We start from the raw sequence: 16,774 nt of genomic DNA on the forward strand, positions 1-16,774 counted from the left end.
AGTGGTGCCTACAGAAAAGGCAATATAAGATGTTTACGCAAGAGCAGCAGACTGTGCATCCAGAAAAGATGGGATCTGTGTCAGAAAACTCTATCCAATCCAGCAGTGACAGGCAGCTGAGAGCCCCTGGGTGATTAAAGCAATGGCTGGTGCTCAGCTCTCTCATACAGCAGTAGAGGAGAGAGATAAAGCAGGGAATAAGAGAAACGTAGACGGTTCCTCTCCTCTTCTCTCCTCATAGACCTCTCTATAACCATCTACATATTTCCAAAATTCAGTGCCTGCCTGGAAAGCCTTCTGCCTTAATGTCATTGCAGACCAGGATGGAGGAGTCTCCTAGAAGAACATGGTGTTTGTAACTCAGCAAAGATAATCAAGCACTTTTGGTATATCTGGAAGAAAGCCATGTCTGACTGGCTCCTAGATCTTTTTCTGAGCAGTTTTATTATAGAAATGGGGGCAGGGAAGAACCTTAATTTTCTCATGCCTGTCAGTGTTGGAAGAGACATTTGTCCATAATAACATGCTTTAACTTTTGGTCAGCCCTGAAGTGGTCAGGCAGTTGGGCTAGATGATCACTGTAGGTTTCTTCCAGCTGAGCTATTCTATTAATTGTGAAAAAGAATTGCCTGTGAAAGGTATTCTGTCCCTAACATAAATTATTATCATTTATCTGTGTAGTGTAGCCACAGTGAGTGAGTGATTAGATGCAAAGCCCTAGCCTGTTTGGCAGCAGCAACCTGGTGACATGATTTTGTGAAAATATTTTTTTCCTGTAGATTTTACAAGAATGTCTCAGATCTGACCTGTCACTTGATATAATCAAACATTGGTGATTTCTGTAGAGGTTATATGCGAACAAATGAGAATTCCCACAGCCTGCCCCAGCTGGGGAGTCAGCACATTGCTTTTCTTTGGCGAAATGATCAGGATTACCTCATTTCCTCTGAAGAAAGGAGGTTTGCAGAGCTGAGCGTGTGGAATGCAACTCAACAACACCAAAAAGACCTGCTTGCGTTTCACAGAGCTGCTCAGCGCAGGAAAACAGTGAGACAGCTTCAAAGGCAACACTGAATTGCCTCAAACAGCTGCTTTGAGGTGCTTAGTGAAGGCCAAATCCTGAATTCTCAGTCCCCAGAGTTATAAAACATCCTCTCCTCACAGGTGGGTAGAGCTTCGTTAGGGTTAATGGGCCACCACATGCAAGGAGCTTGTTACCAGGTGCTTGCACAGAGTACTGGTTAAATCCTGCTGGCTCCTGGCCCTTGGGCTGACCTAGGAGTAGGGAAAGGCCAGAGTCCCACCACCCCTCCGGGCTACCTGGGTTCAAGGCCAGGTGGCCGGGCTCTCCAGCGGTGGCTAGATGGAGCTGTCATGGGGCTTGTGCCGGAGAGTAGCCGAGCGAAGGGGCTTCAGGGGACGCAGGCTGTGGGCAGAGCGGGGGGGAAAAGGGGGCAAGATGGTGGCAGGGTAAGGTGATGGGGGGAGAAGGCAAAGGTCAGGGGAGCACAGGAGGGGGCTGTCAGGGAAGGCAAGAGGGAGCCCAGGCCAGAGGAGAGAGCGAAGGGCTGGAGGACGGCAACCTGAGGGAAGCCATGCTCTGCGGTGGGCCCTCAGGGAGAGGGGCGACAAGGAAGGGTGCAGGGGGAGTACGGCCATGGGGGAGTGAGGTGTGGGCAGAGTGAGGGGGAACGGGCGGCAGGCGGGGATGGGGATGGAGGAGGAGGAGGAAGGTGGCGGTGGAGTGGGGAGGGCAGGGGCGGCCTGGCGGAAGGTGAGAGGGAAGGGGCGAGGTGGGGAAGGGGCGGCAGGTGGAGATGGGGATGGAGGAGGAGGAGGAAGGTGGCGGCGGGGCGGGATGGAGGGCGGGCGGCGGGGCCGGCGGAGGAGGAGCGGCGGCCGTGGGCGGAGGAAGGGCCGCGGCAGGAGGAGGAGGAGGGCCGGGGCCGGCGAGGCCGGGTTTGACAGGAGGGAGGCAGGCCGGCAGGGAGAGCCGCCGGCGCGGGGAAGGGGCATGGCGGCGCCGGCGGCCCGAGGAGGGGAGGCGGCAGCGGTGGCGTGAGGGGACAGCTCTGCCCGGCGCTTGGCGGGCCGCAGCCCCGCCGGGCCGCACCATGGGCAGCGCCGACTCCAAGCTCAACTTCAGGAAGGCGGTGATCCAGCTCACCACCAAGACCCAGGTGAGGGCCGCCATGTCGGGCGGTGGGTGAGCTGAGGGGGGGGCCGCCATGTCGGGAGCCGCCCGCCCGCCCTCAGGCGCGGCCTGCCCCGGCTCTGTGGGGGCCGGGGACGCTGAGGGGCAGCCGGGGCGGGCTGGCAGGCCCCTCTCCGCCGGGCCCTGCCCCGAGACACCCCCGGTGCTGAGGGAAGGGGGCGGCCGGGCCGCTGTCCCCGCAGCCCGGCTCTGGGGAGGGGGCCGGCGGGTGCTCGGGGCGGCGGTGGCGGCGCCGCCGCCGGGGGCTTCAGCCGTGGCCGGCTGTGGTCCGCAGGGCGTGAGGCCGTGCCCCGAGGCTGGGGAGGCGGCGGGGGCTGGGCCAGCCGGTGCCATCGGCCGTGCCGCCGGTGTGCCGAGGGACTCCGGTGCCCCCTCGGGCCGCAGCCGGTGCGGGGGCAGCCGCCAGCCCTGGCAGCGCCCGGCCGGTGTCACGGCGCCGCCGCCTCTGACATCTTGCGCTTTGCTAAGCAGAGCGAGACGCTGCTGCCGTGAGCGATGTCCGCGGCTCCCAGCGGTTTCAGCTGCAGCTTTACATCACCGCAAGGTTTGCCGGTGCCTCCTTTCCCGTATCTCTTCCCCACCCCCCGAACAACTGATGGAGAACCTTGCCATCTTTTGGGGTATTAGAGGATTGAAAGGGCTGTTGGCCAGCCAGGCTGTTGGGAGAGCTCTTTGCAGCAGAAGCAGCTTCCATCTGTGACCTGTGAGGTAGTGCTTGATTTCTGCAGGCTGTACAGGAGGAGGAATTACGTGTGTCAGGACTGTGGATAGGAGGGGTGGTTGCCTGGAGGTCTACAGATGTTGCGCATGTCCTGGGAGCAATTAAATTGAGAGCCCAGTAGCAGCAGCGCGCTGGCAGAAAATCGGTCGACTGTTCTTCTAAGGAGCAGAGGGATTTTGTTAGTTGAGAAATCACATCAGGTTCTTCTGAGCTGCAATGGAGAATTGCTGTTAATGATCCACCTTTGGCGGTGAGGCAGTAACTAGCTGCTGAGAAAACCTGGGGATGATGGCAGAAAGATGTTTAATGGTGGGGAATGAATTCAGAAAAGGGTATGGATGCAAAGGGGTAAAGGGTAATAGGGGAAAATCTGCGAAAACTCAAGAGCTGAAGGCTAGGACTGGGAAATAAATCTTAGACGGTAACGTTGGAAGAGCCTTTGAGAAACAGTGCTTATACTTTCTAAAGCAGTATCACTTCTATCTGCATTGCTCGGGAATGACTTTTGTGAATGTGTTCTTAAAAACCTCAGATTGTGGATGTGCTGCAACATCCCTAGGCAAAAAGAGAAGCAGATGAAGTAATGTTTTAAGGGATTCTTCCAAAGTCTTTTCTGGATCCCACATAGTTCAGAGTGCTTTCAGCTTTGGGCTGTCCTTCTTCCACTGAGAAACATGCTTATAAAGGGAGATTGCGGGGGGGAAATCAAGCCTATAGGGATCTTCTTAGTCTGCTGTTCACAAAGAAAATCCTGTCTGAGGCAATCCTTGGTATCACCAGCCAAGAAGAGAGCAGTCCCCTCCCCTGGTTTATTGATGTGTGCAATGAAAGAACGTTCGCTGGGGCCCCGAGTAAAGGAAGCAGAAAAAGCTTCATTCTCGGCTGGATTAATTTAATGTCTTTGTGGCCTAGGTGAGACTAACTGCCATGTGGAAAAAGGGTGGGGTGTTGGCGCTCCCATATTTACATACTGTAGAAGGGCACTGGTGTTTGCTTGTGCAGGATGCGTGACTGGATTCTCCTGGAGCCTTCTGAGCTCATACCAGCAGCAACCTCCACGTAACCTCCTAGTCCGTGAGGCTTTAGATTCAAAACCAGGCTGCAATAATGGACAGAGTCAAATCCTTTGAAGCTATTAGCTCAAAATATGTTTTGCGCCTTCAGCAGTGTATCTCCTTTTTTGCAGCCATCTCCTCTGGCATTAGGTAGCTGGACAAATAGATTTCCATCAAATGATCTGTAACAGGAAACAGTGAGCTTAGTAATGCACTGTGTGGTGTTTCCTAAGGCTCTGATGGAAGGAAGCAGTTGAGCAGAAAGCACTACTCGCTCACTGGTGAAGGTTCAGAGCTGTCGCTAAAGTTAAATTTGTCTCAAAATAAGTTCTTATAATCCCCAGGCTTTTGTTAATTAAAAATACGAGCATTCCTGTATGAACATTTAAAGAAACATTAGATAAACAGCACTTGAATGCTTGTAGTACACGTGGAGCCCAGAACTTGAAAGATGAACTGAGCCTGGACGCAAATGAAATTGACTTAATTGATTTTTTTTTTTAATTGCCAAGAGAAGCTCTGAAGGTGTTAGAGCATTAAAAAAGAAAAATTACTTCAGAATGACTTCAGGAGTTAAAAAAGGGCAGTAATACCAGAAGGAAGGAATTAGCTTATTCTACAGGTGTATATTTGTAATCATACATGGAGAAATGGGCTTCGGGATTTTTATATGATACATAGATATTACATTACAGTGCATGCCTTTAAATTGATAGGGTACATTCTTTTAATAATTAAACAGGTGTGTTTTATTTGAATGTGTGAGCCCTCCTGAGTTACCCATAAAAACACTGTGCATTTAACACGTGAAGGGAAACATAGATTGTGAGTATGACAACTAATCAGTGGCAGAGCAGGGAACTGAAGCTGGGAGTCTTAACTGCTGGTGAAACTGGTTTTCTTTACTCAACCAGTTTGTGATTAAATGGTTCCTGCAAGCAACTGACTGGAAGATAAGAAATTTTGATCTTGGGAACCAGTTTGTCAGATTTTAGTGCTAGCTATGCCTCTGCTTTTAGAGAGACAGGAAGGATCAAACAAGGGACAAACTCCTGTCCTTCCTTTATCCCTGATGTGGCAATGCAGCAGTACAACAGGCTGTTAATTTGAGCCCAATACAAGTACATCTTGCACTTGGAGAGAGGGAGAGATGTCTGTTTCAGGTAGTCTCTCTCTGACAGTAGTCAAACTTGACTCAAGTGTCTGGGTGTCTCGGGCTGATGAAAAGCAAAGTTGTCTTAAAAGCAAAGCTGTAACTAATACTGCACACAGCTGACTGTTGTCCTAGGCTTTCCCTGCCAGACTTCTACAAATCCCATTTTCCAGTTTCCTTTGCAACACTCTCTCTGCTGTGGGAGTGGAGAACTGGTAGCAGACTCCTGGAGTTTCTCCTTGATTTGTGCACTGCTGACTGCAAAGTTCCTATAGAAAAATTTACTATTGCTCTGAAATCTGTGTGGAGCTGTTGTCCTTGGCAGCAGACATGAAATCGTGCTAGTAACTAATGTTTTGAATAAAATTGTCCTCAGACATTCCGTTTGCACAGTGGCTCACAAACAGGTGGTAGAAAGGTGTGTGAGTTGCCTCAAAGTAATCTGCTAGCTCTGCAGGGTTGCCTGATCTCCTAGAGGTCAATCAAGTGCTGCATGAATGGCGCTCTGGTGACTAGTTTTGCCTCATTTGGGGTGGAAAGGAGCATGCTACTGTTGCATATTCTCTGAGCTTGTGTAGTGCTGCCTAGAAACCCTGGTCAGGGACAAGGGACCTGCTTTGCTGTAGAGTCCCAGAAAAAGGAGAATCCCTGCCCCAAACACCTTGCCACCTTGCCTGGTGGGATGCTCAGTTGGTGTGTTGGCAAGAAGCAAAAAGAGAATACAGTGAGTGAGACTAGTGGCTGCTTGCCCCCTTGATTCTTTGCTGATGGTTTGCAGCAACCTTGGAATTAGTTTGACAGCCCTCCAGTAGGGACCTGTTAGAGGAATTGTTGAGAATGGGCATTTGATACAAAGGTGTAAGTGCAGAGAGCTCTTAGTTGGGAGGAGGATGCAAACACTCACCCTGCCAGAGTTTGTGGGGGATTGTATCTGAAAGAGAAAGTGAAGGTGGTGCTAAGTGTCAGGCTGGGGACAGTAACAAATGGGGGGAGGCTGTGCCTTGGGACCTTTTCCTGTTTATAGGACACGGTCAGCTCCACTGTTTTCCTGTTTCCTGTGAGGTATCCTGTTTGCCTGGGGATTGCCTGTTCAGGGCTGTGATTCTCTGATCGGTAACTGGCAAGATGTTTGCAATCCAAGCATCTTCCTTTTCTGACTCTTACAGTGTGTGGTTGGTTTTCTTTACAGAACCCGAAACCCAGCATTTATAACTATTGGGGAATGAAGGCTGGAGGTGTCCAGTAGGACTGGTTCCACCTTTGCGTGGCCAACATGCAGGTGGGAGGTCTTTACATCTTGTTCAGGTGAACTGGAAGGCAAAAGTCTCCCTCCTTGCCCACTCTGAGATGTCACATCACCTCGGCTCTGCCTGCTGTGTTCTTAGCAGCCACTCTGTGCTACAGTCATCCTTTTGGCGTGGAGAGCTTGGAGCAGGCAGCAGCATCTCTTCCTGCCAGCTCTATAACTTCAGCAGCCTCTGTGGTGGGGTGCATGGAGGGTCAGGAGCTCCCTTTGCACTCCAGATGTGTTTCCAGAGTAGAGCTGGACTACTGATCCCTTGATTCTTCCAGCAACGAAGTTCTCATTCTCATTGCACTACTGGTGCAGTGCTGGTTGTCTGCACTGTGCTGGAGCAACATCAGGATATATTTTTTTTTTTTTTAACCTGTGCTGCAGCTTCCTCCCTAAAAGAAGAGACATTTGTGCAGATCTGGAGGATCTGAAGTGGCCCCAGATGACAGCATTGCTGGTGAGGATTCAGCTCTTCTGGTTAAAGCACTGTCAAGGCTAGCTGTGGTGCTGTGGGATTTGTACTGCAGCATGTGCAGTACCAACACTTGTAACTAAATCTTGACATTTCCAAATGAAGATATGCGGTGCTGGTGAACAGGACTGTTCTAGGTCTATGTATTTCCCTTCTCTGTGAGCTAGATACAGGCTGTTGGGTGAGCTCAGTGTGAGGAAATGGATATTTAGATCCCTAGAGATGATGCCGTTTGCAGAACACGGTCAGTTTAAAAACATCCAGTAACGTTCTGTCAAGGAGATGAGTATTATGTGGATCAAGTAGTTTCCTGATGCCAGACTGTTAATTAAAACAGGGGGGCTGCAGGGACGTGACTCAGTACTGAATCCATGTCCCAGGATTGTACGTGGGATGCCATCTGTTGAAGAGGAGCTCACTTGCTGCAGCTATTAAAAATGAAAAAAATGGTGGTTTAGTGTAATCTGCTTGCCAAGATGGCAGCCGTAACATTATGTGGCTGCAGCATCCAACGTTGCAGCTTGGGTAATTGCTGCTACGCTTTTCTACCTGCATGTAATTTTAGTCAGGAGACAGTGTTCTTCAATTCATCTTGGCTGTTGTGTTACCATCTGTAAAATAGCAGCTGTGTTCAACCTCTGAGGAGGCCTCAGGCTAGTGGGAGGTAAAAGGATCTGTGCCTGCCGGAGGGAAATGGTTTTCTGCCTCCCCTCTACAGGAGAGTGAAGCCATTATTTATGCATGATGTCCAATTAGCAGCAATTGCTGCTCACTGTTGTCGGTGGGAGTGGCTGTGGCAGGCAGCCAGTAGGTACATGTGGCAATTATACATGCAGTTGTGGTACATGGCTTGAAAGGGGCTGTAAAAAGTGTAGGATGTTTCATGCATTACATAGACTGGATTTCCAAGGACTTGGCTCTTTTTGAGGAGCATAATTAGAGATGAGATTTGCAAAATAGCTCTGCTTTCCATTTAAGCATTTCATGCCCAGGTCACAAAGAGCACATCTCCTTCACACACTCAGGAAGCTGAAAGTTAAGCTGTAAACACTTGGCTGTTCCTACAGATCCCCTCTGAGGAGCTGTGATTTTTGAACCATTTGGGAAAAGTTGTCCTTTCCTTAGGAAGAAGATTGGTGGAAACTTGCTTTGGTGGCCAGGTGATAAAAACAAAGACGGTTTCAGCACTACAGCAGAGTTTAAGAAGATGCCTGAATACCTGTGGTTTTGTGGTTGGGTTTTTTTTTCCTGGTTTTGTTTTTAAAGACTGGAGAGTTGCTTGGGCTGATTCGTTGCATGGCTGGAAGGCCCAGGACAAGCGATAGGCAGCCTCTACAGCCCTGGAGCGATAAGGCAGAGAGCTGCAAGGCAGTAACCTGCTATACCAGTTTGGAGGTGGCCTGCCTGCCCCTCTCCCTTTTTGGCCTTTGTGTGGTAGTGCCACACCACCTGCTCAGACTGTGGCTGTTAATGAAGGAGGTGATAGCAAAAGGTGTCAGAGCTGTGAATGAGCTGTTCTCTCCCGAGTTGCATCTTAGCTGCATTTAGAAACAGTATAGAGCTGGGCAAGTTTTCTGCCTACTACAGCAGAGCTGGGAGTGGGCAGGAATTGTTAAACACACATTCATATTTTTGCCCCTTTCCCACCTGATGTGGTAGACCTGCCCACAGTGCTGATTATTGCAGCTGGTGAGAGCTGCTTTGCTTTAGAGCCGGTGCACAGTGTATGCAGGAGGCTCCCCCTTGCCCCAAGCCCAGGGCTGGGGTTGCTCAGGCAGATGGCTCTTCTGACCTACCGAGCATGCTACCGTGCCTCTGCATGGCTGAGGATCAGGAAGAGCTTCTGTCTTCCTCTTCAGACTGAAATCATGGGTCCATCTTTTCGTGCTGCTTGGCATAAACAAACATGTATTTATCCCACCCCTAGTAGGTGGACCCTTGGGCTGAACGGGCACTCCCAACCTCGTTTGGGTGATGCTATCTTTTGGCAAGTGTGTTTAGATGGGAGGAGCTGTGCTCAGTTTTAGACTGGCTGAAAAGTTAAGTCTTTCCTGATTATCCAGAGCTCCAGGCTCTGGATGCCTGAGATGTTGTGTAATGGAGATGTCCTCTTGTTGAGCGCTGGCATTTTCACCTTTTGGGTAGTGGCAGGTCACACCGTGCTTCTGCAGGGTTAGAGGCACAGCTGGCTCTGTGTGTCTGAGCCTCTGCTTCACCTTGAATGGCTGGCGCTGCTCTCTGGCTCTACAAAGCCATAAAGTGCAAAGCAAGGCCCAGGCTGCTTTGTTCAGCCACATATAACCTGACACCCAGGTTGTCATCGTTGTTTTGATTTCTAAGCAGATGCCACGCTGTCAGGAAGAAACTGGGGGGAATAACATGGGGACTGTGCAGCCGGCTGTACAGAGCTCTTTCCAGCTGCAGTCTGGCAAACAGGCTGTCGTTATGGTCAGCATCCCTAGCAGTGGGGTTTCAGGGTGGGCTCAAGGAGAATATTTGCTCCCTTGCTGTGAAAAGGGGACAGCAGCACTGGTAGAAGAGGAGGTTGTCTGCACCTGCGGAGCCAGAAGAGATAATGGGAAGAGGTGTATTCCCAGGTGTGGGGCAGGGTAGTGATGGGCTTCTCAGATCACAGGTCTGAAATGGATTGCTTTTTTTGGTATATCAGTTTCGTCCTTCCATCTTCCTCTTTGCATTGCAGACTTAGTGCTTTTTAAGAGGAAAGTCTTGGCAGCGACCGGCTGCACTGAGTCCAGTTGCGTATAAATACTTGATTCAGAAAAATCAATTCCGTTGTGTCCATAAGTGCTTTGAGGTGGGTCTGTGAGTTCTGTGGGTCTGTTCATGCCATGTTCATGACATGTCCCTGATTGCTTCCTCGAGACTTTGGTTACAATTGAAGTAATTCCAGTGCACTCTCAGGGCATCCTTGGCTTGTTCTGAAGGTGATAGAGTGCATGAGAGCAGTCTGGCCCATGCGTGTTGGGAAAGATCTTGTAACACATGCCCTAGGCTGCAGACAAGCAGGTGGCCTCATGTATGTTGTGACTCCATGAAAGACTTGGGGAGTCCCAGCCTGATGCAGTTGGTCACGTAGATGTCTTGCTGCTCACCCTCTTCCTGAGGGAATGCTCTGTTTGGGAGATCAAATCAGCCAAAGCCCTGATAACAGAGGGTGAGGTACAAAACCAGTGCCAGTGTGTTTTATTGAACCTCTTCTGTGCCTGGTTCCATCCCCAGGGTGGGCACAATCGCTAATGTTTGGACCTCATAGAACGGTAGTTCTGCATCTGTAACCATGTTTGTCTTTCCACAGCCTGTGGAGGCAACGGATGATGCTTTTTGGGACCAGTTCTGGGCAGACACAGCCACTTCAGTGCAGGATGTCTTTGCCCTTGTACCAGCTGCAGAGATCCGAGCAGTGAGAGAAGAATCACCTTCAAACTTGGCAACTTTGTGCTATAAGGTAAGGGTGGTGCTGTCTTACTCTTTGGTGCTTACTAGTAGGGGTGTGTTCCGGGATCACTAGTCCTGTGGCTCCCAAGGGAAGGCAGGTACCATATTACTTCCTTGTGCCACATGGTGTGCTTGCTTGTCCCTGTCTCTTCCTGATGGTAGCTCTCAGCCCTTACTCTCCTGGTTTAGCACAGACCACAGCTGGCATTTGCTTACTTGAGAGCTTTTTTCCTCTTGTCCCCTTCCTATGTTTCACTGCCTCTTGGGTCTTGCCAGCTACATAAACTGCTTCCTGCTTAGAAGACTTGTACCAAGGCTGCATATCTGTGACAAGGCTAGTATATCTGATTCCTTGTCTGCATCTAAATGCTCCTCACCATGCATCAGTCTGGCTTCAAGCTGATAGATCCCAGAGGGATATGGAGATTGTCGCTGTAAAAGTGCCTGGATGTTCGATGAAAATCGTAAGACTTTTTTCTTTTTTTCTTTTTTTTTTTTGTGACATCAGAACATCCCTGATGCTGCTTCTGGTGTTGCCACATCCTTGTGTGGATCACAAGGGACATTGACTCACATTTCGTACCCTGCCAGGTTTGGCAAATCATCAAGCTGGTGAGCAACAGCCTGAAACTTACTCTGCCTGGGAAAGCACAGGTGTTAATAATGCTCCTGATCTGAGCTGTGCAGAGTAGCCTTGAATTTGTATATCAGAAACATTTAAAACTGGGAAAATGCCAATTCCAAATGGTTGCTGCCATCCTGTTTTCCTTTCCTGCTCTACAAAATGTGCCTGAGACCTACTGAATCATACTGAAGGTACCTCTGACTGGGAATCATGCCTCAGACAGATACCTGTAGTGGGTACTTGAGAAAGAATACAAAAATGAGGAAAAGTAGAACAGTTCTTCCCCAGTGCTGGCTTCTGGCAATCAGCAGCTTGGGAATCAAGAAGGGCTGAGGAGACCTGTACTGACTGTATAACCCCTTTGACTCTGTGTTCTTTTTCCCCCCAAACCCAAGACTAAAATATAGGCTGTTCTTCCTACTGGAAACAGATGTGTTGGGATACCTGGTGACTGCAGGGCTGTTTATCCAGGAGCCCTAGATCTTCAGATACCAGGGTCAGAGGAGTCTGCAGACTCCTGCAGTGCTTTTGCCAGGCTGGGGCCCTGACCTGTGCCTTGTGCAGCATGCCGCTGGAGTTGGCAGTGCTGCGTGTTCATGGAGAGTGCAACAGTGTGGATGAAATGTCATTTGCAGTCATGGCTAGAGACTCAAACTGTAGAGAGTCATAAATGTGCCTGAAAAATAGTTAAGCTTGGTCACAGAGTAGTGTGCGGACAGGCCGAAACTACACAAACAGCATTTAAATACCCATTAAGGCAATGACGCAAGCTAGCAGAATCAGTGACCCAGACAGTCTACTATGAAACTAAGCAGAGACACATGACTTCATGAATTAAAAAGCAGCAAGGTGAATCCTTGGCAGATATTTTGGCTTTCATTTCCCCTTGGGATCAGGGAGTAAGAGCAAGTGGGTGCAACTGCTGGGGGAAGGAGCTGCCTCTTTCTGTCTGCGAGTAAAACCTCTTGCCACTGCATCCTAGGGCTGTGGTTGCTGCCTGGCAAGACCCACATCCTATTCTGAAAAACACAGTGAGTGTCTCCATTGACAGTTTCGGCAGCAATTGGATGGACTGCAGCGTCTCAGCCCAGAAGTTCTTTCCAGAGCAGCAGTTCTGTTCACAGGGTCGGGGTGGGGGTGGGGGGGGGAAACCTGGACTATCACCCTCCTCTGCAGCAGGACCTTGACAGGCTCTGCTGGAGGCTGTATCCGTATACTTAATAGTCACAGGCAGCAGCTTTAGCTCTCACCTCCTGAGTCATGAGAGGTCCCTACTGTAATCGCAACAGCACATACAGCTCTGTCAGACTTTATGTATTTCTGTGCAATCTTCCTCTGCCAGTGCCTCATGCCATGCAGCAAAGCACTGCCGCCTTGGTTCTGCCTGCGTCTTGTGTACCTGATGCGGCTGATTAATCTGCTCTGCGCTGTGCCGTGTCATGGAGCAGTGCTGGAAGAAGCCTTCTGGTGCTGTGGCTGTCTGGCTCACATGGCACGACTGTGCGCTGCATGGATTAGCCCTGGTATGTGGGGTCTCTTGCAGTGGCACAGTAGACATTCAGAAAGGTCTGTTTAAGATCATTAACCCTATTTCTGCAGTTTCAAACAGCAACAGCACCTGTGCAATTCAACTGGGAGAAAACGGGCTCTAAGAACTGTGTATAACTTTATGTGGGGGTGTCACCAGCAGGACAGACCTGCCCAGCTCTTGCTATCTTGTGTCCAGGCTAATGCTACCTGCCTTGGTTTTGTTTCCTTCAGGCTGTGGAGAAGCTGGTGCAGGGAGCAGAGAGCGGCTGCCACACAGAGAAGGAGAGGCAAATCGTCTTGAATTGCTGCCGGCTCCTTACCCGTATCCTGCCTTACATCTTCGAGGACCCAGACTGGAGAGGTTTCTTCTGGTCAACTGTCCCTGGGGCTGGCCGAGGAGGGGTCTGTCTCTTGGCACTTATTCTTCTTTCTGGAGGATGAAGGGAAGGCTGCAGCAAGGAGACCCTGTGTACATTTGGGGGCAATTTTTCCAGTTATTTCTATTCAGTCAGAAATTAGGTGTCGCCTTCTAAATTCTTTTTCTTCCTTTGATTCTTGCTGTTCTTTCTCTTGCCCTCAACCGCTTTGTTTAGCGCAGGTTGCTGCGTCATCTGAATATTTCACTTGGGCGTGTAGCTGTAGGAGAGCACTGGTACGTGAGAGAAGGTTGTCCATTATAACTGAAGGTGTGAATCAAAATGAACACGAGTGCAGTGCTAAAGACTGCATGACTTCCTTAAACTGAAATGACCTTGTTCCATTAACTAAATAAAGTTCATGTAAGGTTGGAATCAAATAGAACAGGTTGGCATTTCCACTGATTTTACAAGGTCACATTTAAAGCAAGCAGTGCCAGAGAAGCACTCAGCATCGTGATTAAATACCCCGCTTATGAGCGGAGTGATACAGGGGCCTGGCCTGATGGGTGAAACCCACAACTGAGTAAGAGTGATTAAAGAATTGGGTACTGTATCTCGCTCTGTCAGTGACATGTATAACCTCCGGGGAGTCTCTGAACCTCCCCACATTTCTCTGTCTGGCGAGCAGGCATGGTAGTGCTCTTCTGTGCCTCAGGACGAAAGTGCTTTAGGATCTCCTGCAAATAGGAGAAAGTGTTGAAAACACAGCTGAGTTAGGCCAGGAATACTTATTTGCCTGCTCGCTCCCTCAGCAGCTGCCTGCTCTGCACACAGAGCTCTCTTCAATGAATTTCTGAATCTGCAGGTCCGCATGGCTGTACTGAAGAGCGTGGTTTCCCCCCGAGTGTTAAGTGTATTGCAGTGTCTCTGGGGATGATTATAAAGGGTCAGCAGTGGTTGGTACCTTGCAGCTTTCTCTGTCTCTGCCCGTCACTTCTAATCTGTTTCACCTGAGGCCAATTCAAGGGAAGTTCTGGATAGTGGAAAGGGAAGTCTTTGCTAGCCCTGCTCTGTTATGTGATCTGTGCGATTGGGAGGGTGGTGGTTGTCCATCCTTTCATCCCTGCAGGGGGCCAGGGAGTGCTGGAGAGGCTGAACAATGGAAGAGCTTGTTTTGGGAAGGAACACGCGGGGTGCCTGGTGCTCTGATCCAGCTAGGCTGCTGTTACTACTGTTTTTCCACCTTGTTCAGCACCTAGAAGAGACAGTTTCTCAGCTTTAGAGTGGTGGGGTCACCCCAGGGCAGTCCAGCTCAGTTCATGTGTGCTGGGTTGGGGAGCCCTCCTGCTGGGATGTGCCTGCTGAATGTCAGTGGAGCTGTTGTGGTTCAGTGTGCTCCATCATTTAACCGTGTGCAGAAACAGCTATAAGGCTGGCTGAACTGCCTGGCAGGGGATAACAAATAAGCCCTGAGATGTTAGGGAAGCAGGGGTCACTACTAATCTAGGGGCAACAGCTTTGCTGTCTGACAGCTGGTTTCTCTCTGGGAACTGAAGGAGTAGATGATGGTATGCCTGGACCATTAGTAAATATCTCTGCAATTATCCTTCGCCTGCTTCATGATGGAGTGATGGATGACAGAGCTCCTGGAGAATGGGTGCCTCCCTCCTGTAAGGGAGTCTGCGTTGTGTACAGATCTGATGGTTTGTTGTATGTCACCCCATTTTGGATGTAGTGGTACCCAGAGCCTATAGGGACTTTTTTCTGGCAGCCAAGGTGATCTTAGCAAAGATCATTATTGGAAAAGAAATCCCCTTGGACTGTAATGCTTGTCATTTTTTTTCTCTGACTATGAGTCCAAGTGAAAGCATCTTGCTCTCTGGGCCTCTCCTTACATCCAGGATCTGTTTGACGGTAGTCATCTTGCTGTCACTGAGACAGAAGTCGGAGCCACACAGGCTATTATCTCCGTTGGCTGCCTGTTAACAGAGCCATATGTTGTGCACAGGCTGAGAGAGGCCTGGCTGAGGTAGATAAGCTCCTGCTATTCCTGCTCCATGCCTTTCCCTCCAGCACCAGTGTGTGGTGGGGAAGGCCGCCCATCCAGGATGTTATTTGACAGGCAGGATCTGGCAAGGTTTCCCGTGGCAACAGCTGCAGAGGAGTAGCCATGCATGATTTGAATGATTGCTTTGAACGCTGGAGATGGCAAAATCCTCTCTGCTGTCATGCTTGCTCTGCCACGGCAGGCTGAGGTGGCCCCTTGCACGATGCACGCAGCCTCTCCCATTATGTTGCCTCCAGTTCTGGGCAAACCACACAGGACTTTGGAGATTTTACACCTTATTGTTGCTGGCTGCCTTCTTCCTATTGCTGTGCACCATCCAAATAGCCTCCGTGACTATAAAGCTCTCTTCTCTGTAAATGGTTCCCTTTCCTTTTGTCTTCAGTGAGACAAGCATCTCAGCATGGCAAGCTCCAGTGCTACTCTTCTGTTTCCCTACCATCTCTAGGCCTTTGTCTGCTCAGTTTGGTGACGTTAAACAGCTTGTTCCTGCTTAGTCATCACCTTCCAGGGGGGAATTATTTCCTGTACTGAATGGGGTTTGTGTGGTTTTCCCTCTTGTTCCTTTGTAACGTCTTGTTTCCTTGTATGTTCCTGGGGAGCTATCTTCTCTTGCTGTGTTACACTATTGTTACTGTGTGCTGGTTGTTAACCCTGGGCTGACAATATTCTTCCATGTTTCTCACTTAGGGAGATGAAGAGGATGAAAATGCCCGGCCATTGGCCGAGTCGTTGCTCCTTGCTGTCGCGGATCTGCTGTTCTGTCCAGATTTTACTGTGCAGAGCCACCGGAGGAGCACGGTGGTAAGTTGAATCATAAGATTATCTGCATAGAGGTAGATTAGCTGCATGGTAGGGGGTACCCTGGAAAACCCCAGCAGCTTTTCTGCAAACCTGCAGGCAGGAAAATAGGGAGTCACTGAGCATGAACCCATAGTCACTAATACTGACCAACATTTTGGGTTCACTCTGTGATGTTTGTGCCTTCCAAAACGGATGTTCTGTGACAGCTGTGTGAGTCTCAGATGGAGTGGCTGGCTCTTATCCCTGCACTACAGCTCACCCCTCAGGAAAAGGTGGTTGTGCTGGCAAACAACTGCTCTTCTGTTGTTGCCAGTGGAGCAGAGACCTTTAGCACCTTGTTCCTTCCACTGGCAATTTCGTGCAGCCCGGGGCAGGAAGCAGTTTGCCTAATTGCAGGTGCTGTGATCTGAATGAGTGGATGGTCTGCTGTGTCCATCTCCTCTCCCTCTTTGTATCATTGCAGCAAAGACAAATGTGTTCTGATCCTTGTAGTGACCATCCTTACTTCAGAGGAGTTCCCTGAAGCAGGGACCCCCTCCCAGGTGGGCTGAGGACAGATTCTGGTGCATCTCCTTCCTTCCCACTCTCTCTCCTCCCTCACCAATGACTCTCTGGTGTTTCTAGTAGGTCCAGTCTATAAAAAAAAGTGGGCAGCCCTCCTTTTTGATATAGCTGTGAAGTAAATTAAAAATGAACATGCTAAACCGTGGTGTATTTGATGGCTGCAAAATTCCCTGAAAAATCTGAGTAATAAGTTGCTTGCTTGAGGTGTCTGAGTAGCAGAAACAGTTGAAATCTGTGACCTGGGAATGAAGGGGCAAGGCTGGAGCAGAGCTACCCATGTGCTGAGACTAAGTGGGAGTGAGGCTGAAACAGATGGACTTGCTGTCTGGTGCTGTCACTTGGCATGGATTACACAAGTTGTAGTGACAACAGTTTTTCCTGGGAGAGCACCCCTCATCGCCCCTGTGATTTCACCCTTGGCAGCAGCCAGCCTAGCTTTCCAGGGCTCTGGGCAACTTTGA

At 49.9% G+C, this 16,774-nt stretch overlaps 1 protein-coding gene across 3 annotated transcripts in view; it reads left to right on the forward strand.

Annotated features, from left to right (window-relative positions):
* The first annotated feature begins 1,916 nt into the window (after nucleotides 1–1,916).
* Nucleotides 1,917–16,774, forward strand: part of HID1 (HID1 domain containing) — a 31,879-nt gene continuing 17,021 nt past the window's right edge. For 2 of the 3 annotated variants that reach the window (XM_040581738.1, XM_040581739.1), the window contains exons 1-4: nucleotides 1,917–2,180; nucleotides 10,227–10,376; nucleotides 12,753–12,923; nucleotides 15,636–15,749. In XM_040581738.1, the coding sequence (XP_040437672.1) occupies nucleotides 2,115–2,180; nucleotides 10,227–10,376; nucleotides 12,753–12,923; nucleotides 15,636–15,749 (501 nt within the window). In that variant the 5' untranslated portion in view covers nucleotides 1,917–2,114. Of the gene's footprint in view, nucleotides 2,181–6,794; nucleotides 6,896–10,226; nucleotides 10,377–12,752; nucleotides 12,924–15,635; nucleotides 15,750–16,774 lie in introns of those variants that run through there. The other variant, XM_040581740.1, reaches the window with a different exon arrangement.

This window comes from Falco naumanni, chromosome 1 (genome assembly GCF_017639655.2).
Source record: "Falco naumanni isolate bFalNau1 chromosome 1, bFalNau1.pat, whole genome shotgun sequence".
NCBI lineage: Eukaryota > Metazoa > Chordata > Aves > Falconiformes > Falconidae > Falco > Falco naumanni.